The sequence below is a fragment of the Lineus longissimus genome, chromosome 18 (genome assembly GCF_910592395.1).
Source record: "Lineus longissimus chromosome 18, tnLinLong1.2, whole genome shotgun sequence".
Classification (NCBI taxonomy): domain Eukaryota; kingdom Metazoa; phylum Nemertea; class Pilidiophora; order Heteronemertea; family Lineidae; genus Lineus; species Lineus longissimus.
Window position 1 is genome coordinate 13,315,680 of NC_088325.1, and position 23,430 is coordinate 13,339,109.

At 41.6% G+C, this 23,430-nt stretch overlaps 1 protein-coding gene across 14 annotated transcripts in view; it reads right to left on the reverse strand.

Annotated features, from left to right (window-relative positions):
• Positions 1-23,430, reverse strand: part of LOC135502070 (pleckstrin homology-like domain family B member 1) — a 106,127-nt gene that overhangs the window by 43,747 nt on the left and 38,950 nt on the right. For 10 of the 14 annotated variants that reach the window (XR_010449734.1, XM_064794576.1, XM_064794577.1 and 7 more), the window contains 2 exons: positions 11,810-11,992; positions 9,182-9,301 (listed from right to left, as the gene is read on the reverse strand). Coding sequence is in view for 12 of the 14 variants with exons in the window: in XM_064794576.1 (XP_064650646.1) it covers positions 9,182-9,301; positions 11,810-11,992 (303 nt within the window). In the remaining 2 variants the exon portion in view is untranslated. Of the gene's footprint in view, positions 1-3,192; positions 3,405-5,367; positions 5,383-5,576; positions 5,742-8,620; positions 8,730-9,181; positions 9,302-11,809; positions 11,993-23,430 lie in introns of those variants that run through there. The other 4 variants (XM_064794580.1, XM_064794578.1, XM_064794581.1 and 1 more) reach the window with 4 other exon arrangements.

Below are 23,430 nucleotides of genomic sequence, written 5' to 3' on the forward strand. Positions count from 1 at the left end.
GGCTACAAGTCCCTCTTTTATCTGGTCCATTAGGGATGGCAGAACCAGTTCTTTCTTGGACATTCCACAACATTCTTTGATCATATCATCAAGGAAAGATCCCTATCGAATATCAGTTTTCGTACAGAAAACTTCTGTTGTTGGCTTTCCAAATTCCATTCACGGCACCATGATAAGTGCAGGGAAAAGGCACTTTACATTTACAGTTTTGACTTGCAAGTCAAGGGAACAGATGGCCGTTCATGCATGCCAGCATTGCAGCAGGTTATCAACAATTCGATGAAGAGATTTGTAAAATGACAATCAAAAGTAACTTTTAAGCTTCTCAAGTGTCAATGCTACTGGCAAGAACGCACAGGCCCTGTCATCGGTATTGTCGTGGTCTAAGTACTAAGTGGGCCATTTTAAGACAGGAATTTGGCCCCGCAACAAAATTTCGCCACTTCAAAGATCACTCATGACAGTCTAATAGCAAAGTCCCCTCAAATCCTTTCAAAAGGGCCAAAGTGAATAGAACCCCTTTTACATTTGGTTGGACAGTTACATTGACTTACACGATTTTGGGTGAGCAAGGAATTGGGTAAAACGTTCTTGATTAGATCTCAAAATAGCAACATATGGCATTGGTGTAACCATTTTCAGCAGGCATAGATAAACAGTATGCAATGTTATTTCACCCCTTGGCGGATGTATAGGCCTGCGAATAAAACACATGGCATAGGCCTTTGGAATAAATATGTTATGACAATTAGTCGGCAAATGCATGTGATCATTTGATAACAACATGCAACTCGCGATAATGGCCGACTTGAGGCAATTAGAATTTGGTAGGTTAATACTGCAATTTAAATGCAAAAAAATACCAGAAACTTAGTCAAATTCAATTAAAGCAAGCGACTCTCCATAAATATGTTAAAGACATCACAACCTGTCAATGTTTTTGAAGAAGCATCTCCAACACAAGCGTCTGAAAAAAGGTCTCCCTTCCGGACATAATTGTGTCTCATCCAGATCGTGCTCAGAATTCTGTCAACGCAATCTCTCCAAGGAACGGGAATGAGGCAAGAAGTTTCGGTTGTTTCAGATCATGAAATGCAATTAGTATCTTGTTAAGGACGTTCCGTATCGCGCGCTCCGCGAGCTTGCTGATTTATTGTCACTCAAGTGGAATCCTCAAAGGTTGTTACTTCAACAACGTCAGGAAGTTGTCACGAGCTGCTTGATTTTATCCGGTTTGAGGGAATTGGAATGGAGCTGGACTTTACTATTATGAGATAGAGTATGTAAGACAGCCATCACCAGCTCAGAAGAATCCCAAGTTTCCATTGATATCATCCTGAACCTCATGGACTATAAGTCTGTGCATCATACAGAATTAGTGCGGAGTCTGATTTCTTATATTAAAATATCCCATTAATGTAACATGCAGGATTTGTAAACAGAACATAATCGGATGATGAGGAAGATGATTATATCGCATCTGCCTCTCTATAGCCGTGTATCCCTTCCCCTCATAATATTCCTAGCAGCAGTACCATCCCTGCCACACAGGATATTTCTCTTCAACTCATATTGTTAGCCATACTTTCACCCTGGGGTTAGTTTTCTTGAAAAACATCAGAAACTCCTTACCCCAAGCAGGCCTGCAGGGGTAGTCAGGTGGGGACTTAAAGGGAACTGCCCGGGAAGAAAAGGGGAGTTTTGCACGGCCCGGTCAAAACCTTAGGCGGGAATAAGGTTTCATTGATAAATATAAGGAGTTTCAAGGCCCCCAAATCACTTGTAAGGTTCAATAGATACTGGCCTTTCATTGGTTTATCGTTTGCGTATCATTTACATACTCTCATTTTGAAAAATATGACAATATTTACGATCACGTTATTGATTTTTGCAACATTTTCGGTAACGCGCCCCTTGCGGATCTGTAAGGTACCATTCGGATGCTTGAAAAATGCCTCGTCTCGTCGATTCGATCGCGGATAAACGCGTTAGGTTGACTGCAGCAACTTTTAATTGTTGGAGACAGAGAAGGAATATGATTATCAGTTTGATGAAAACTTTGCAAAGTTTCTTCTTGGGACTCGAAATCCATACTACTATTCTCTCCATTTTCCATTTTCTCCTCTCTCCAACTCACTACTATCGCTATTGACTGCGTAACATACACTAACATTCTTTCGCTATCATTGCTAACTTCATTTACTAGAACACTGGCCTCTTTGTAGCCGATTATGTAACCCATAGTGGAAACACCTGACAGCACCGCCCGGCATGATCCACGTGCTACTGGCATATTTATAACTCGTAGTAAATAAGGTTGTAAAAATATGCAAATGAGATGCCGTATATGGAAACCATGACGTCACTAAGCAGTTCTTATTTCTGCTACGGGTGGCGCCGTTGCTTGCTTCTGGAGGCGCTATTCAACCTCTTTAACTTTCAACATGATATAGACATAATACTGGATCAGGCATCTTGATACAGGCTCCAAGATCACAAGATCAGTCCAGCCAGTCAGGAGGTGATTTTGGACTTGCTGGTGGTAAGTTCGGGTTAAGGTCGTCCCCAGTAAGACCAACCCACGCCAAGTAGGCCTACACAGAGTTACCCAAAGTGGGAACTTCAGTAGGAAAACACAGCTTCCCAAGGGGCCAGTACCTTCTGACTACAGGCCTACTGGAGGTTACCCCTTCCTGAACCTTAACAAAGTGAGTAACATTTACCCGAAGATTAGGTAGCTTCCCTGTAAAACCGGTAATCCTGAACTCATGCCGAAAACAACTTGAACAAATATTTATCATATTGATTAAGAAAGTATCCCAGACAAATGAAGCTGAAGATCTCAGCTTGTAGGCAAGTTTATACAGAATACATGTAAAACCAAATGTTTGCAGGGCGTTCTAGAGGAGCTTCTACTGTGTTCATTCATTTACTTTATTCAAATTGTTCTTCTTAACTTTCTGTTGTTAGCTTGTTAAAATCAACCCTTCAAGTTATGATTTTAGATCCAATCTGATATGTTACGGTAGCGGAAAAGCCAAACCATTCAAACTCACCCTCATCTACACTATCAACTACAGCATCAAATTCTGCAAAAAGATGTATTTCATATATGTAAAATGATGTTTTCCCAATGTCGAAAATTATAAATTTCCATCCTGAAAATCGAAATTTCTGAAATATTTAACTTACCTTCAGTGAATGATGAAAGTGTATCCAACAGTTCCTTCTCCGCTGGCGAAGTCGGCAAGGCATATTCGTAATTCTCCTCAAAATCCATAATTTTATAGCAAAGTGTCAATCATAATCCAATAGAGTCATGTGATATTCCAATTAGATTATCTGATGTTATCCATAAATCCGACTGAATGTTTTTACGTCATGGAAGGAACCTTTTGAAAAACCTGATGAACGATTTTGAAATTGAGAATTGCCCTGAGGAGAACTCAAAAAGTGAGGAAAGGAAACCTCAGGGAAACCAGCTTCAACTTGAGCAAAATACTAAAGAAACCAGATTCTACCGAAGAACCCGTGACCACGTCCCATCCAGCCTGTTGTCAGCATGCCAATGAAAACAAAGCTTAAGACAATTGGATCGATATAAAATCCGAAGAAACAACAGTCCAGTCCAAAGACTACCAAGACGATTTTTTCTGAAATAATCAAAAGACTGCAGGGAGCAGCCAAAAACAAGAAGACAGGTGCATGCCGGAATCCACTATGCACCCTACAAGTGAAAAACGACGCTAGGTTATGCCTTGTCTTGAGATTCCTACATCATGGACTTACATCACGTTCCACCTATGATTGTAAGCCCAGTTCTTCTTTATTTACGAAGTAGGTTGATATTTGTTAACAATATCATAATCTTCACAAGAATACAATGCGTAGGTAGAGGTGATAAAGAAATACTAGGCTTGAAATGTCATGAGATATAAAGACTATGCCTAGGGAGGGTGAACTTCCCGCATGTTCTTAAGCCTCCTGCTTTGGTTGGCAGAGAAATTGGCTGCATGACAAGCTATCATTTTACGCTATACATTAGGGCATGGCATGGCGCCTTGACTGACCATGCAGTCCCTGTCACATCTGAGCTCCCGGGTTCAATTCCCGTACAGTCCTGATGGCAAAAAACCTCTTGCAGTTAGAGTGGGTTGTTCAGGACAGCTGTCATCTGATAACTCAGCTGGTCGATATATGAGAGTTAAAAACTGATATAAAGTACATGCACATCAAAGTTTATTAGCTTAAGCAAACCTTATCATTCTTTTAACTTCGCCCTATGCTGAACCTTTTATTCACCTTTGGCTCCAAGGGTTTTTTTTATGCAAAATTCTCCGGTTGTTGGTCTGTGAAGAAGATGCATAGCTGGGCAATTTATCTGAGCAGGAAAAACGAAAGATCGTAATATCCTTAAACTAGGCTTCCTCTCCAAATCTGCCCCAGCCCGCCATGTCCCGATAAGGTGAATTCCCTTCAAGATATTCCCAAAGAAACAATAATATAACATTGGATGATCGTTTAGCGTTACATTTGGAAAGAACCAGGGCTCTCTTGTCACCCATCTGCATAATTCACCCATTTGTCTTCCACTGACAATAAATGGTAATTTGCAGAACACACAGCTTTTTATGGCATGTCATACCACACAGTGTGAAGTACTACATTGTAGGTTGGAATTTTTATGAAAATAACCAAGCTTTGGGGATCAGTTTAAAGGTCATGTTTTTTTCTGGGATGCCAGTCTGGACTGAACAACAATCGCTATCAGAAATTGGGACAAGTAGTGAATCAGTGGAAATTAGGACAGGGCCATTTTTAAACAGGATGGGAGGAGAGACACCCCTCCCCCACTTATCAGTGTCTATTCTCTTTCAATATCAAATCAGAATCTGATGGAAACGATTCAGGACTTGATTGCAGAAAACTTCCTTTTTCCATCAGAGCTCTGCCAGAAACATAATTTAAGAGGCAACTAAAAACCACCATGTTTGAGGACTATTTGGGGGGGTGGCGCCTTGAGCGTGGTGCCAGACCACGGAAAGGCGCCCTATATAAGTATTTCTATTCATTCATTCATTCATTCAATCCCTGACAAATACTTCAAGGAGGGTATTAGTGACAGAACCTTTTTGCAGCGATGACCATTTTTTGAATTTGTCTGGGATTCTGCCTGCAATGGAGCCAAATTCACAAACATTTAATACAAAACGAAATAGTGAAAGAGATATTGATGCTAACAGCAACCGAATGCTACAGTAGCAATTCCCGCATCAGCCTGCAATCGTCCTGACTACTGATACCATAACCTGACACCCAAAGATAAAGGAGACAAAAAACCGTCGATCAAATTAACCGATAATATACCAGGAAAACCTTGAACAATATCGATATCCAACATTGAACGAATCCGACTCCTCACAGAAACCACCGGCTCCGAGATGTGGCAGGATCTGCTATACACACTATGATAGGTACACAACACACCTGGCCATTCACAACTTAATGTAAGCCAATACAACAAAACACTCATTGAAACTACCCAGAGAAAAAAATTCGAGAAAAAATATTATCACCTGATGAAAATAATCATCCACACAATGAGAAATCCGAAAATAGACGCACAAAATCCCGTTGGCACTCACACAATTTATCAAAACGCACAATATAATCCCAAATGCTTCTTTCACTGGTCTCGGAGAACAGTAGATTGAGTAACTGGCCTATGTATAGACCTTACAGATCTACAGTAGTATGTGGTTAATACATACGAACCTGTGGCCAATATGGAAACCTGGACCTGATCCAATAGGGGGGGAGGGAGTCATACCTGCGTGCTAGAAGGCTTAATCACCTTGCAAATTGGAGAAAGCAATTAGCAAGTTATCACCGAGGTAGACAAAATATCAACTTGACTCATAAATTTATGAGTCGGGCTTAAAAAAAGTGAAATTTCGTTGTACGAGCTTCAAAGCATCCCCACCGATAATGGTTCAGTCCAAAATGTCCCAGTTACAATTATAGGTATTTGAATGGTATATCCGACAAAGGGTGGTCAGTTTCTTTACAATTGGATTAGGGTCCTTTTGAAAGGAATCAATTGGGTAATATACCATTGACAATGAAAAGGCAAATTTTTCAATCATATCTTATTGACAATTTACTTGTGATTGTTGATCATGTGTTTGCATTCCTAACTGTGACTTCAGGCTATGTAATTCAAATTATGTTTTTCTGGTGTTATTTTGTTATAAATGTTTATCATTATTGTTATTATTTGAGAGTATCAACATTGTATTTCAATGTCATGTTTATGATGAATGATAATGAGCGGAATTATATCAAAATATTTTGTAAATTTCTACAATTATTGTCCTGGGGCTTTTCTTTACAGTTCACGGCTAATTTCAAAGAGAATTTCCGAAAAGTGAGATAGCAAAATTAATATTAAAATGAATGTGGGGGCATTTTATCCTCGTAGGTTTAGCGAAAAATCTAGTTTCACGAAAATTGTGAAAACTATTTTTATTGAAAAACTGAAAGAAAAGACGTAGGCCTTCAAGAAATAACTTGGTCAACTTCTATTTGCAACATGCTGCTATTTCGACTCTGCAACACACCATAAAATGTTTCCACAAACTCATTCCGCCCCTGCAGCCACATCTACAATAACACACAGGCCAATTCACCTTTAAATTAAGATCAAATCAACAACGCAGGAAATAATGGAGTTATCATTTCGAAATCAAACAATACAGTGCCTAATTCAACCGGATGTGATCACAACCAGATGGGAAATGCAAGTTTAAGTATCATAACTAAGACTAAATCGGCCTACTAGACTGTAGGACTATCTCCATTCCCATCTCAATCAAAAAAGTAAATGTACTTGTAGGCGTTTAGAATTCCTAATCGTAAATTCTGTCAGAAAAAGTGTCCCACTGGAAATTCCTATCATAAACAGTAGAACCTCTCTATCAAGGACCCCTTGGGACAGACAAGTACTGTCCCTAATAGAGAGGTGTCCTGATTAAAGAGGTCAAATTGAATGGAAACAACCAATTTGGGACCGAAACTAGTGTCCTTAATAGAGAGGTTGTCCTTAATAGAGAGGTTGTCCTTAATAGAGAGGTGTTCGCTAAGGGCAGTTCCACTGTACTTGGTATGGTGCTGATATTTTCAAGTCAATGGATGCAATGAATAAATGACCCGACGTTATGGCCCAGCAGTAAATTAACGTCGAAAAAAAAGTAGAATGTAGACATGGCAGAATATCGCTTGATATCAACGTTTTTCTGAAGTAATTGTGTCGGCGTGATTAACACCATTTTCATGATGATCAAACTTCTTCTTCTTCTTCAGCATTCGCTCTGCACTTGGAGGGGTCATTCTCCTAGGAGTAATCCTCCTCCAAGGCGGGATGAGCGTATCCTACGTGTCACTACGGTTAGGCGCCAATTGGGTTTATTGGCCTATTGGTTCGACTTTGGCGAGAGAGATAGAGTCCACGCAAGCTACTCATGTTTCTCACTTGATGGGGTCTTAGCTTGCCCTGGCATAGACACCAGGTACAAGGAACCTCGGTTTTGAGTCTCATTCGAAGGACTGTGAAGAGCCAGGAATTTCAGTTCCTTGAAAGCCACGCCGGTTCATCCAGACATACGATCCGGGGTTCTCCCCGGGATCGAACCCGGGCCCTATTGCGTGGTGGCCAGCAGTGTAAACCACTAGGCCATGAGGCTCCTTATGATGATTAAACAAAAGACAGAACAAGCTCAACACAATCCTAAAGACAATGATATTCCACAGACATCTAAAGTACAATTCCTTTTTATAGATGGCACCGCCAATTCAATCCTTGTCCTCGAAGATCGGGGAGAAATTACGGATTCCGAAGCTTCATAATCTTTTTCTCTTAACTATTGGGATACAGTTAGGAAGTTCTAACATCAAATTACCTGCATTGGTCACTAAAGAAATGCTACTCATAAATGTTACATATTGCTCAGTGCATCTTATTTGCACAGAGTGATAAGAAAAGCCAATTCAACATCCCATTTTAATAACATTTCACTTGAAATTGAGGTTGGGCCAAATTGGTATGCCTAGATTTAAGTTCATCTGAGGACGAAACTCAATCACATCCCACAGAAAAATATCTCTCGACCAAACTCCAGGACTAATGTTTACAGAAGAAATGCGACCAGAATCAATGATGAATTCCGGCTGGAGAAAAAACACGGCACGGAGAGGTCATGTTTTCAGATCTCCTGTTCGAACCGGGAAATATGTAAATTAGGTTAGAGGCACGCATATTAGTTACTTAATATGTAAATTAAGTCAAGGGTTGGGGAATGGTGACCTTGGGAAGGAGGGTGGGAAATTACTTTGTGGAGAGGATCGCCAACAGTGATGCACTGAGTCATCAAAGTGGAATACCTCCACAAAGTCATTACATTGGCAGTAAAGAGCATTGTGGATAAGTACGTCTTTTTAAAGAGACCACAAAGTGATTGAAAGGTTTCAAAATGTGTGCTAAAAATTCACAAAAAGGACACTTTTGTGTCTCAATAACCTCAAAAATGTTGAAACATTCATACCAAATCTTTCTATACCTTACCTTAAGTCCCTCAAAGAAACAGACCTAGTCAGGAACGTTCGTTTAGACAAAGGCCATTACCAATCCATAACTTGATATTTTGCAATGTTTATCTGGTTTTATGTCATTAAAATTGTACCAAGTCAACAAATGGGACACAAGATAAGCTGATAACCACAAATCTTCAGTCATTGTGGGTCATAACTTTAATCAAATGTCTCTTAATATAACGCTTACTTTGTTGTGTACAGAACAAGATAAATTTTATCTGATTGACAGTTCTGTCCTTGCATGACTAACTCAGCAAATATTAAGAATTTATATGAGAGTTGTGAGATCTTATGACATGAAAGACAGGTTTTAGCCCAGTATGGCCATCTATGGTCAGAGAGGAGAACTGAAGTAGAGCGGCCATCAACAGCGTGTAACACCAATCATAGCTAGCTGTTTGGGAGGGGGGGGGGGGGGGGGGGGGGGGATGGGAGGGGAGGGGGGTTAGCAAGCATTAGCAATGGCCACATCAGAGTATGAATACACTGAAGTTGTAACTCCTCAACTAGAAAATAGAATATTGTAACTTACGGCTAGGGTAGTATGATGTAGACGGCGTGTGCTGTGAGGGTAAGGCATCTTTTAACTTCTGAGCTTCCGTAGGATTGTTGAAGCGGAAATAGTTCGAACGACCGAGACAAATCATCGAACCTGAAAGGAGACCAGAAAAGCTACACTCAAAGGTTAAATTACGACCCTAAAACTGTCACAATGCAAAGTTCACATGCCCAATGTAGCTTCATTTGGATTATTGAACAAGAGAATAGTAGTAGGAACCAAGTCTGTTATCAATAGTTATTTCTGTCTTGGAAAGATGTCTCCAAGATGTCAATTTTGGCTTCTGTTAATAACGATTTGACGTTTTTGAATATCGTCATCAAGACATCTCGTGGTTCAAACCACTTTTGTCGCACTTTTGCATTGCACCGTCCTGCTGCATTGCACCGTCCTGCTGCATTGCACGCCAACAGAATCACTTTGTCGAACATCGCTATTTGATCAGGCTGCGTATAGTTAGGTTTGAAATTAAGTCCCCAGATGGCAGAGCTGCATAGGTGCATACAGCATCTTTCCTCACTGGTATAGCAACCAATTTCAGCAAACATCACACTGATGATAATGAACCCTATTGAACCAAACAAAATTAGATTATTAAGTTTTTGATATTTTCAGTCATCTATGAGCAGGAAGATCTGTTGTCATATTTTGACATGTCTCATGCAACCCATGACATCACGCTACACACAATATGTCACATAAAAAAAGTTTATCGGATTTTTTCAACACTACGAGCTTGAACAAAAGCTTGTAGGCCTACTCTGACATAACCACTTCTACACCAAACTACATCCCAGGTACCGGAATGAAAATGGGACAAAATCTTTATGAACAAATAGGTTTCAAATCGAATTAGGTTGGTATTCCTCTGTCGGACCAATCGGGTTAACCTGATCAAGTTTGGTTGCGTTGTTTACTAAATGAGTTGCGATGGTCTCCTGTTATTTGCTGAATACGTTGCCACGGTTTCTGGTGACTGGAATTCAATTGATTTGTTTGTGTTCAGTGATTGTAGGCGTATTCGGTTTAAAGGGAGTCTAGAGGCAGGAGTCAGGTTGGCAAGATGAAGTTACACGAAGTCGCCACAAGGGGTCTCTTCTATTTCAGAGTACATCGAAACTATTCAGTAGTTGCGGGTACACCACGAAATATTGGTGGACCAATTGCACGTACACCACCACATTGCCGCGACAAATTCGTTCGGCAATCCATTGCCGGTACAAATTCCTGGGCGAATTTGTCCCATCAAGCTTGATGGTCCAAATTCGCCCGGCTTGTGAAAAGCTCGGTTTTGTCGTGGTGTACGCGCTAATGGATCGGCAATTAGCTAGTTAGATGGTTCGGCGACAGGCGGCGCTTTCGAAATGGCGCTTTCTGCTCATTGTTTGCGCGCCATCTGTTGCCGGATTTTATAACTAGCTGCAGCGCTGGTGTACACGCTAGGTGGATTTTCGATGGTGCGGCATTGGTTCGCGAACCAAGATTGGTGGTCCATTTTCAGGTGGTGTACGGGCGGCTAGTGTTGTTGCTTGGTTAGTTTCAGTAAGTGATGGTTCACCTTTGAATTGAATGTTCTAAAGTGAGGAAAAGTTTGGTATTTTTCAGGTAGAAGTCAAATGTGATTTGGCAGAGTGAACTTCCTGTTATACAGTAAACAAGCAAAGGAAATGTAAGAATCTCGAAAACATCGCCAAGGCAATCTCCCAACAGCGCCCACATAATAGAACACTTGCGGAAAAATACCATCACATGCGCCATTACACCCCATCAGGCAGCATCTATAGATTATCCTCCCCACAATGCCATAGCCTCAGGTTGGCCAACGAGAAATAGCAATTCTTGGTTTCTTATCGAATTGAAAAAATTGGATCAGCAGTCGACTTCTCAGTGGTTGGTAAACCGAGATGATGCCCGCTGGCAAAAAGGTTGTTGGATTCATGTTCTCAAATCTATTGAGCAGATTTTTTCATTTGTACATCAGTTGTGCAGGTTATAGGAAAATGGTACACCTATTTATAAAGTAAACTTGGCTCGATCTACGTTTTAGCCAACTTTCATATTTTCACCATCAACCACGAAAAATGTACCTTCTCATTTTCTGTTTAATAAGGAGCCTCATGGCCTAGTGGTTTACACTGTTGGCCACCACGCAATAGGGCCTGGGTTCGATCCCGGGGAGAACCCAGGATCGTATGTCTGAATGAACCGGCGTGGCTTTCAAGGAACTAAAATTCCTGGCTCTTCACAGTCCTTCGAATGAGACTCAAAACCGAGGTTCCTTGTACCTGGTGTCTATGCCAGGGCAAGCTAAGACCCCACCAAGTGAGAAACATGAGTAGCTTGCGTGGACTCTATCTCTCTCGCCAAAGTCGAACCACTAGGCCAATAAACCCAATTGGTGCCTAACCGTAGTGGCACGGATACGCTCATCCCGCCTTGGAGGAGGATTACTCCTAGGAGAATGACCCCTCCAAGTGCAGAGCGAACGCTGAAGAAGAAGAAGAAGATTTTTCTGATTAAAACTCTGGCACAGATCAGCTATGGCCAACACAGAGAGTGGCTCACAGGCACCAGTGTGGACCAGGAGACATTGTGACCTACCTTGAGAGATGCGAGTGGCAGCAGTACACAATACGCCATCTATATAACAGGCATTGCTTATGGGATATAACGTGACGAGATCATGGATGTTCTCGAAGAAGCAGTGTTGAGGCTCCACTCCCGTACCCTGAATGATAATATCCTGATGGCGTGGGGCTGTGCCTGTACCGAGCGTCGTCCGACCTGAAAATATAGGAGGTGGTGGCCATGAAAAGAAGTGCATGAATATGAAAAGGAACTTGTCCAGACAACTTAAAAAGTGCGGCAGCTGATTCTGAAATGCCTGGGGTGACCAAAGATTCGTCTGCTAATGGCTAAACCATCCCCATTCTAGTTCTCAAGCCTGCCTATAGTCAAGACACAGTAGATCTACTGGGAGCCATCTGATGGCCTCCTGAAGAACTGAAAATTGTAGGTAGATTTACGACCCTGGAGGTCAACACATGACTTTTCAAAACGTAGATTTCTGGCCATGGCACAACAATAATCAACTAAAAGTACATTTTGGAGCGAACCTCTCGTAATTACAGAGCTAGACACACATTTACCAACAAAAGAACCTTCTTACAAGAGAAACTCACACCGGCACATCAAATATCACCAGTGTTCTTATCGTCACGTTTAGGAAGCCATTTGGCTAACCATTAGGGACCAAATGGAAACAGGGACAAAATGCAACCATTAATCCCATATCACTTACCGGAAGCTGATACCAAATACTACACGATTAGAGAGTCTGAGAGTGAAGTCAGGACCAAAACCTGATATAACTGGTTGACTCTTTCTATGTTATAACTGGTTGACTCTCTCTATGTTATAACTGGGTGACTCTCTCTATGTTATAACTGGGTGACTCTCTCTATGTTATAACTGGGTGACTCTCTCTATGTTATAACTGGGTGACTCTCTCTATGTTATAAATGGGTGACTCTCTCTATGTTATAACTGGGTGACTCTCTCTATGTTATAACTGGGTGACTCTCTCTATGTTATAACTGGTTGACTCTCTCTATGTTATAACTGGGTGACTCTCTCTATGTTATAACTGGGTGACTCTCTCTATGTTATAACTGGGTGACTCTCTCTATGTTATAACTGGGTGACTCTCTCTATGTTATTATCAGGAACTGCAATGACTGTTGGGATGGAATGGTTTCACGTGACGTCATCACCAGTCATGTTGGAGGGACAGACAAAGAAAGCAAGCCCAAATGACCATGACAGCACTCTCGACAAAGGAGTACCACAATGAGTACCTGGCTTGCCTTGAAAGTTATCCCATGATGGACCAGCATCCTGCCCAAAGGCAGTGATACTCCTAGTCGCTTACTGCTACAAAACTGCTACAAAACTGCGGTAACTCTAGTCTAATGAGCCATTCGACAGCTTTGGCAATATCTCAGCATATTTGTCCTACTTTATTTGATCTGTAATCCTAATCATCACTCCACTGCACCAACGAATCTTTGAATTTTCCAATAGAACAAAAAAATTTAGATGAATCCTTGCAAAGGTTGAGTTATTTCATTCAATTCCACTTCAGTTATAGAATCACTTTGAAGTGTTAATGGCGGAACCCCAAACCGCTTTAAGTTGTTAGGAAGATTGCTCAAATTAGGCAAATATTGCAACAATTCAATTATCTGCTCTCCTACAAAAATAACTCAAATTGGAAATCTACATCAAGGACTTTGAAATATTGGAATTTCTGTTTTTGTAGGATTCTGTGGTTCTGTTTTTCAGTGCCATAATCACTTTTTCATGTACCAGTAGTGAGTAGTGGGCCTTTGAACTATTATATATCCGGAGAAAAACATTTCTTTTATCTTGAAGATCTATGTATTTTTTATGTGAATTATAACTTAAGTAGCTTGTGCCTGTGGAGACTGTTTCAATGCTTTCAATCGCCTCGATTTAAGTGGATGGGTGAACAGGAGATGAGTTTTATTTATATGTTGGTTAAGTATATCTCCTCACAGTAAAAGACAGAGTATTCCTTTTAGAATTGTCACTTTATTCGAATGCTTTGAAATAGATCCACTCTGATTATGCTGATTAGGGAGGCAATACATGTTCCGTCAATTCAAGGACCCTGTGGTCGAGTGTTAGCAACATATGTGAGGGAGAAGCTTTAACTTGAATCTGTTGAGATGCATGGAGAATATCTAGTTCAAGTATTGACGTGTTTCAAGTTGGTACTGTGAACAGTCTAGGAGGAGATATCACCTTCGAATGGACTGACATACAGACCGACGTCCAGACTCAAGCGAACGGTGATACAATGGGTGATATGAATAAAGACTAGCAAATGCTTTTACTTCAATTTTGTACAGAAAGGCCTAGTGTATATGTACATGAAGTTTTAGATAAAAGCATTTGCTAGTCTTTATTCATATCACCCATTGTCTCCTTACTTTTTTGGAAAGCGCAGAGATAACAATGAATGGTGCAATGTGACATTGATGTCATATCACCTTGCATTTTTGTAAATGGATCACAGTTTCCTCACAATACAACTCTGCCGAACCAATGTCTGGTCAAATTTTCAACTTTCTTCACCGTAGTTCCCTTGCAAACTGTCATTTGTGAGTCAGTACGACATAACGTTGCTATTACTGAGATATATCAAATCCACCATTCGCTTCATCTTACAATATAAAGACTGTCAAATCATTTGGCTATTCTGAACCGCTTCGACATTTCTGAGCTCTCCGATGGACAGTTTCTACAATGATAGCAGCTGTGTTGTTTGATTACTGCGGACCATGCCCTGGGGCCCACTAACGTGAACATTACGGGGGCGGAAACACACAAAGATTTAAGCAACATTGCATTTTTCATTCCTCCAGAAACTGATGATTTTGCCAATAAGAGAGACTGCAGAAATCAAGAGACACACACCAATTATAAGATTACTCAGGCTAACTGGACATCACTTGCGACAATCACCGTCAATCGGACATCAGGCCGTCAGGTGCATGCTGGGAATAAGTGTCTTCAAATTGCCTGATCTCGTCATTGACGGGCCGGACAGTCGCACAATCTGCATGCTCTTCTCACGGGGAGGTAATAGAGCTATTGATGAGAGGCTGGAGAGTGGATCAATATCGTTAACCGATATATCGACAGGGGCCTAATTGCTCATTCATGACGTGAAGAATGAACAAATACTACAGAGGCAGTCATCAGATTGAGTATAGTCTTTTACCTTTAAGCCCGCAGCACACCAGCCGCCAACTTTGGCGACAAGAAGCGTTCAGCTTGACGCCTCTCGACGCCGAAGTTGGCGGCCAGTGGATCCCGGTCAGAGCACACCTGCCCAGAATCGGCGTCCAGTAGCGTCTTTTCCGCCACTTTAGGCTGCCATTTTGAAATCATGTGACATCAAGACGCGCATACTGATTGGCCATAGCCTCGCCGCCGACGCCAATTCAGGCGGCAATCCGTAGCACACCTGGCTTCTTCTTGCGTTCAAACGCGGCGACACGTGTCAAAAATCAAACAGGTTAGATATTTAGCGTTTAGTTGCGGCAAGTGGCGGCAAGTCGCGTTCACCGACGCCGTTCGTAGCAGACTAGGGATTATTTAGGCGTTCAGGACTTATGCGGCAAAAAACGCCTGTGAACGCCGAAGTTGGCGGCTCGTGTGCTACGGGCTTTAGAGGTGCTCTTCAGCAACAACTTGCCATGTATGATTTCTTCCTGTAAGTTCTTTGCTCCCTTGTTAGACCATTACCAACTCCCCCAGCCATTCTAATTCCAACCTGCTGACAAGCTAACCACAGTACACGTTTCCGCACTCATCCAACTGATCAAATCACCGAAGTTTAAATTGTGTTGTCTCATTTTGATTGTCAGTCGTGCCACAGGCTTCTCTGTACCAATTACCTCCACTACCCCACAATTGGACTGTTTGAAAAGTAAAGAGAAGATCATGCTCCTGACTCATTCAAACTAATTCATTTCATTGAGGTTTTACCTCAAAGAACGCGCTGCACAAATGAGCGATTTAAATCGCATTTGCCCTGCGATTTACTGCCACATGTATGAGCAACAAGAAGATCTCTTGTCTCCGAGCAAAACCGTTAATCATTCAGTTTGATAGATAATGTTTATCTGTCACCCAGCTGATAACCGCACAAATAACCTCCCCTCTCCAGTCACCGAAATAACCACAGTCCTGACAGCTCCTCCTTTCCTTGCTTTAACCGATTTACTGATCTTAGTTTTCCAGGTTCAATGATCCAAGGGAGCCATGTGGTCTAGTGGTTCTACGAGGTCTCGGGCACATAATCTGAAGAACGTGGGTTCGATTCTCGGCTACGCCTGCTTGCTTTGGATCTTGGGAAAATCCATCTGCCCTACTTTCTTCACCCCAGCCAGAGAATTTGGATAAAAAACTGACAGACACAATTGGAGCTAATCTCTAAATGACAGCTGACCCTTCTATACTGGCTGGGTCAAGATGAAGATGACATTCAGAGATCTCACCTGATCCAGACTATACTCCTATCTATCGAATCATATTACGTGTACCCATTAGGAGATGAGTCTGGGCTAGGAATGGTATTTGCCATTATGTTATTGGCAGTAATTGTTGTTTGATGAGGTGGGCGGGCCGGGGATGGGGGTACTTCTTACTGATCTAGTCCTGCAGAGAGTAACTTAACGCCAAGTGAAACGGACATAAGCATTAGTGACAAAGTTTGAACAACCGACGATTAAGTTTGATAAATTAAGGACGTGGTCAACAAAATGATGTCATCAAAAAACAGAATCTGATGCCCAAGGACCTGGGCAGCCTCATTAGAGAAACCGAAAGTGCATCCTCACTTAATAGCAGTAGAAAAACATTTACAGTAAAACCTCTCTAATAAGGACACCCTCGGGACTGAAAAGTACTGTCCTTAAAAGAGAGGTGTCCTGATTAGAGAGGTCAAATTGAATGGTAACAACCAATTTGGTACCAAAACCAGTGTCCTTAATAGAGAGGGTGTCCTTATTAGAGAGGTGTCCGCTAAGGGAGGTTCTACTGTATAAGTAGACGAAATAAAGATAATGTCTGTCAACTCCAAAGTAGCAATATCTACAGGCTGCAGAATCCTCTTAGGATAATGAAGGAATCCCATTAAGATGAGACAGTTTTCAGCTGTTTTTCCGTCTATTTTTTCCCGGAGATAGAGCCTTTAAGGCAGTCATCAGACAGATCTATAAGAACACATGCATTGCTCTTTCAGAAGCCGCTGTCATTAGAGTTTTTAGCGATCAAGCATTCGGCTAAGTTGGTACAGGAAATAGAGAAGGACGCCATTCCTTTTCTGCCTGAAGACTTCTCTGACTCAATTAGAAGAAAAAGTGGAGTCGTAATCAAATCACATCGAGGAGCCTCATAGATCTAGTGGACAAAGAATTTCTCTTTTCATATCATCCTTTCTAAGGCTAAGGTTCCTCTAAAAAGAGGATGATGTCTCAAGGCATGACCTCTGTCGAGAGAAAGAACAACTGCATTAGACACGATGCACAATTATTGTTTGACATGCAACGTGGAAATGCTGATTAGCCAGTGTGATGATAAGAGAAAGAGCTAACAAAACCTGACCAGCTCTTGCAAACATTCATCACGAACTCGTGCTTGGACAGCAAATCTTCACACTAAAGATGCATCTTGGCAAATAAGCCCACACGATCAAGCATTTGCATCTGACTTTTTTTATGATGGTCTCCAACATCCTCGATGGCATAGAGTCATGTCAAAGTTTCACTCTGTCCAATTAGGAGTTGTTTGGCCATTAACTTATTAGTACAGAGTCGCCATCGGGAAAGAATCAGGCAATGACCACACTAATGGGGCAATGGGTTCTATTGGCAAAGTTGAATTTGACATCCTATTTCTTATTCCCACCACCTTGTTTTAAAAAGACCCAAGCAACGAGGGAATTCCAATTCATCATGAATAAACCGAACTGATTACGAAAGCTCCAAATGGAATTTCAACAAACCAATAAACTAAACACTATTTCACTAGCTTTTGAGACCTTGAGTCGAGATACCGCATCGCCACAGCCCAACATACCTGTTTAAGATGCACTGTCTCATTACACCAGAGACAGTCAACAACTAATTGAGTTTCAGCACCACCCTCTCACTAGCCCTTGGAGATGACCACAGTCGCCAGCCCCTATGAAAAACGGGCGAACATAATCGATTAAGATGCCTCACCTCTTTACACAAGAGACAGTGAGCAATTAATTTGATATCAGTTTCACCACATTACCAACTCCAGCATATTATCATCACGATCTCACGTTAAAACTGCCCACTTGCGATTAAAAGGGATGCTGTACGACCACTGTTCGGGGTACCTTGCACTCAAAAATGGAGTCATCAACAATGGTACAAGGTAGCTCTAATAAAATAGTGTGGTTTATGGGATGAAGGAGACACTAACTGATGGCAAGACATGCTGGTGAATTCTTTCATCACGAGTTTGATGGTTTATTTACCCAAGTTGGAATTGATCAATGATGAGAGCTAACCTTTTGGGAGAGTTGATCAACTTTGAATGATAACTTCTTGTGACTTAGTCTGGACAGCAAAGTAATTATCCGCTAACGGTTACGGGAATTAAAGCAGGATTTGATTCATCTCGATCGTAGGGGTAGGGGAAAAGCTGAGATTGAACAAATGTGTGATTTCTGTTCTTAAAAGGTAGACATGAAGTATGTTTATTGATCAATCCACGAAAAGGAGTGAATGGGGTGTGAAGCCTGAGTATCTGACTGGTCTCGATCATTGAAGTAGTCTAGGAATGCCACCGGGACTCAGGTCAGACCAATTGAGACACCTTATCTATCACAAGTCGAAAGCCGTCCGACCAAGCGCAAAGCAATCATGTTTTCTGAGATCTATTCCATCAGCACTTCCGTTGCATTTACTGGCTCTGTTAACCCATCTCGCGAGATGTCATGTGACATCGTTTACGCTATCAGCTGTTGGTGCAATCGTTACAAAGTTTGCACGGGCCCTGGTAAGTTTGCACGGGACCTGGTACATTTGCACAGGGCCCTGGTACATTCACACAGGGCCTGGTACATTTGCACAGGGGTGGCACAGGTGCCCGGCCCTGGTACATTTACACAGCCCTGGTACAATTGCACAGGTCCTGGTATCGGGGTACATTTATGCAGGGCCTGGTCCAGTTGTGCAGCCCTGGTACATTTGCACGGTCCCTGGTATGTTTGCCTAGGCCCTGGTACGTTATCGCTGCACCATCTACAGGAATTCAGCAAAACACCACCTTCTCATTGGTTGGAGCACCAGTATAGGGTCGGTCACCCAACATAGAGCCCCCATTAACAAATTCTCATATAGAAGGTGAGACGTCAAAGGAATCATCATGATGGGTTAAGTCATGTCCGGAGCAGCCCCAGTTACAAATGTGACATTATCAATATCCTCTAGCCCCTGGACCGGATTCGTTTGTAATCATTAGACGTCGGATCTAGTCTCGCACATCTCAGGAATATGTGATGAAGGGCAGTTCATCTCCATCGATATATTGATCAGGTGTATGATGAGTTTGACATCGGTGGGCTGATTGAGCAAGGATTAGGATTAGATTGACCTGACGTTGAGTATGTCCTGGACTGGACCGGATTGGGTACTTACAAGTTTGAGATTAAATCAGGAGTGGTGCACGCATGAATGCACAGGATGAGAACTTGAGCAATCGACAGTCCATTCAGTCATGCACAGCGTTACTTACCCTTACACCAAAACCTCTCTAGTAAGGACTCCCTTGGGACTGACTAATACTGTCCTTAATTGAGAGGTGTCCTGATTACAGAGGTAAAATTTTATGGAAATGACCAATTTGGGACAAAATGCAGTGTCTTTAATGGAAAGGGTGTCCTTAGTAGAGAGGTGACGCAAGGAGAGGTTCCACTCTATTAGAAATTTTGCGAGATGAGAGGCACTAAAGATTACACTTTTCGGTATTCAACAGAGCGTGACTCGTCACAAATATCTGTCAAGGAAATTTGCATAGTTATCGTCAGTTGTCAATATCACGCCACAGGAGATTCATGCTCATTCATACGATATCGTCACCTCAAGCAGCATCGACCGAGCAGAATCGAAGAAACTACTGAACCAAATAAACAGCCATGGCAAGAAACATGCCAGAGTCGATTTTTATCGAACATCGCAAAATAACACCGATGCATTGTGGTAGAATGTGAATTAACCGATAATAATGCTTGCTTGGATGAGTGTGACAATGTTTAGGTTTGGGGCAGTACCGATGACATTACCCATGAGGTTGGAACTCATGTACTCTGAGTATACTGGGAGTGGTTAAACGGTTGATTGGCTCAGACCATGTTAGAAGGGTCACAGTGGGATATTCTGCAGCAAATCCACATCAAGTATCAAATTGCAGCTCCAGGGGCCAAATATCTTTGCTGCACCCCCTTGTAAACTAGCTGAAATTGGGGTTTTCTAACCAAGAACTGACTGAATAACTGTCAAGTCTCCCTTTACAGGGAGGAATCTCACTAAGAACATACCCTCTAGGGAGCTACATATTATCCTACACTCGAGACGTGTTGATCATATTGAGATGATATCCCATTAGCAGTTTCATTGGATAAACGAGGCTGAGTCCTGTCTCATGATTACCGATTTTCGTCTGCAATAATGATTAAGTGAACACGTTTCAAAAAGGTGGCGTGACCATTCTACTCATTTGTGGCCTCAGGCCCAAGTTGAAGATGGGGTCACTGGTGCTTAACAGAATCACTGGACATGGTGGATGTGAGTGGCAAAGGGTTAATAGACAACAGGAGATCAGTCTAAAAGGGAAACGATCTGTATTTTTCTCTACACTCCTTAAAGAGGATAAGCTTGGTTGTATTCAATCCGAAAATAGAATCTGTTTTTGTCTCGCTCCTGATCTGATGGGATGCTTACAGAATCGATTATCAAGCAGGCTAACTCACATATTCGACTCTTCAATCTTTGGGAAGCATTCGATAGCAGACACCAGTCCATTAGTAAATTGAGCGAGATACAACTCCATTCATCAACGTAAAACACATGAATCAGTCTGATCCGATCCTATGGGAGGCTGGAGGAAGTAGTCTGGTCGTCCATCTCAGGTCTGAGACCACCCAAACCTAAAGTACCGGAGTCATTATTCAGTTGAAAACGGCTTTCTACAGTGCCATTTGTGGTAATGACAAAATCCCATGCTTTGTGTCTTCCTTTTGAACCAAAAGTAGATACAAACGTCTGTCATCCAGGATGAAGGTGTTAAGGCATCAAGTACATCGATCGCCATTCCAGTCACATTTCACCTCATTCGTCATTTTACGCTGGCAGAGCCGGTGCGGTTATTCCATTATAGTGACGGCAAGTTGACGTCCTTTGGCTTTGTAAGCTCCGCATAAAAGAAATATTTGACGATTCAATCCCATTTTACTTTTTCTCATAAAGGTTGCAAATATTGGTGACTTGTTAAACGATGACAACGCCGAGAACCAGCTTTCATATGAAATGCAAAATCTTTTCATTTCCCTTCGAGTAGATGAAGAGATTTATTCCACACGACACAAATAATTCCAATTGTGATTCGACAGGGTTCATCTTCTTAATATAACGAATACAAAAAGACAAAATCAATTAAGTAGGAATTACACACTAATTACAAAATATTCCAACAAAATCTGTGACTAATTTCTCAATTTACTCCAAGCCAATACAAAGCTTACTTCAGATAATGTCTATTTCATCTTCAGTTGAGTTGGCGATACTGTGCTTGGTGCATGGATTCGTACATGTACAAATAATGTAAAATAGAACAGCCTAATTCTAGCAGTGTTTGCTTGACAGAAACTTTCACCATTTCACTGCAATATCCATCTATTTTGCTTTTACGCAGCCCAGATTGAAAAGAGTTTGAGACGAACACGACCAGAGCTAAAGAAGACGAATCAATATTGGCATGAAATGCATAATTTCCCCTGTCAGATCTTGCTACGCCGTGTCAGTGAACCAAGCTGCTTTATTACGCCGTTTCACGTTACAAAGAAATCCGTAAAAATTCTCTCTTTGACTGCAAGTTGTGGATGTCAAAGGCAGTAATAAAGCACCCGCGATATAAATTGCTGTCACCTGCGATAATGAGCGTATGTGACAAAACTTGCCCATCTGCAGTGGTCAACACAGGTGCTTGCGACAAGAAATGTCAATCGCAAGAAGCGGTCAATATCAAACCCAGCGATTAAAAATTTTTACCTGCAGAGAAGAGATATTTTTGTCACACAGAGTAGCGATTATAATTGGAGGTCACAGCAATCTAAAGCACTAAGATTCCAAGTCACTGGAAGACTACCATAAAGAAGCTATATGACTTTATCAAGCCATCTGATTACAAACTATTGTTTACAATTTGTCACAGGTGTGAAAGTAACAGTTGTCAATTAGTCCATTTTTTAGCAAAGAAGGTCAGTATCCAAACGATCGTCCTAGTCTGATTGATGTGAAGGACAAGCTCCTTGGGTATGAGCATGTAACGAGACTAAGAACAGCCAACCGGTATATTTTTAGACCCACACAGACATTTTCCCAAAGTAATTGCCAGCATTCATCTCTATGATCTTCCCACAATATCACAGTAATTGGAAGACAATGTAGTTCCCCATAAGCAATAGCTCCATAACGCTATCGGTGTCTCTTTTAAGACCTAGCTGTGGCTAAGGAATTGATACCCAACTGGAGATGAGTTGTCTCACAAAATACTGCGAGAGTGGCGATAAAATTTCGGCCGAGATTTTGGGCAAAACGACAGGCTATCTCTGCACAGCCACATTCAATATCAACTGCCAAAAGTTTTTCACAACCCAAGCTAAATCAATGATATTTCTTCCCAAGACTTTCTCTGTGGGCTCAGACAATCCTCATCGCAACTTGTCAACATAAACAAAAGTCTCCCAACTTATTTTCACCCAGCCTCAAATCTGATTTGTCATTTTTGTGCATGCGTATCGCCGATTCCATATTTTATATTGAACATCAACCAACACAACATAAATTCTGATCTTTATATCCGAGATTTACTATCTCTATTGTTAACTCAGTGACATGGACTGAATAAACAGCGAACGAAAGACCCATTCATGAAAAAAACAGCCCCATCATCCCGCAGTGATGAGACACTTAATTCTGTGACCAGTTCTGATCGAGGTGTTTATTGCGTAAATCGCCTTGTGAGTGCTTAATCACAGCCAAATGGTCAGCACTGCAAAGACCAGTAGATGTCGTAGCGTGGTGGTTCTGTACCCCTCATTTTTCCGATCCTTATTTTTTCGAGGGCATTTCATTCGAGCGGCATTCGAGAAAATAAAAATTGCAAAGTTTTATTCTAAATAGAATGAAAAGGAATTTCATTTTTGGTGCATGCAATAAATGTCATATATCGCAGCAACAAAAGATCTGCAAGTCTGCCAGACTGTTTAAGGTTAAGGTCTCAGTTGTTCAAAACAACATTAATCGCTATTCCTAAAGGTGCAAAGCAAACGAAAATTTTAAAGTTAGTGGCCATTCATCTCTATCAGCACTCAG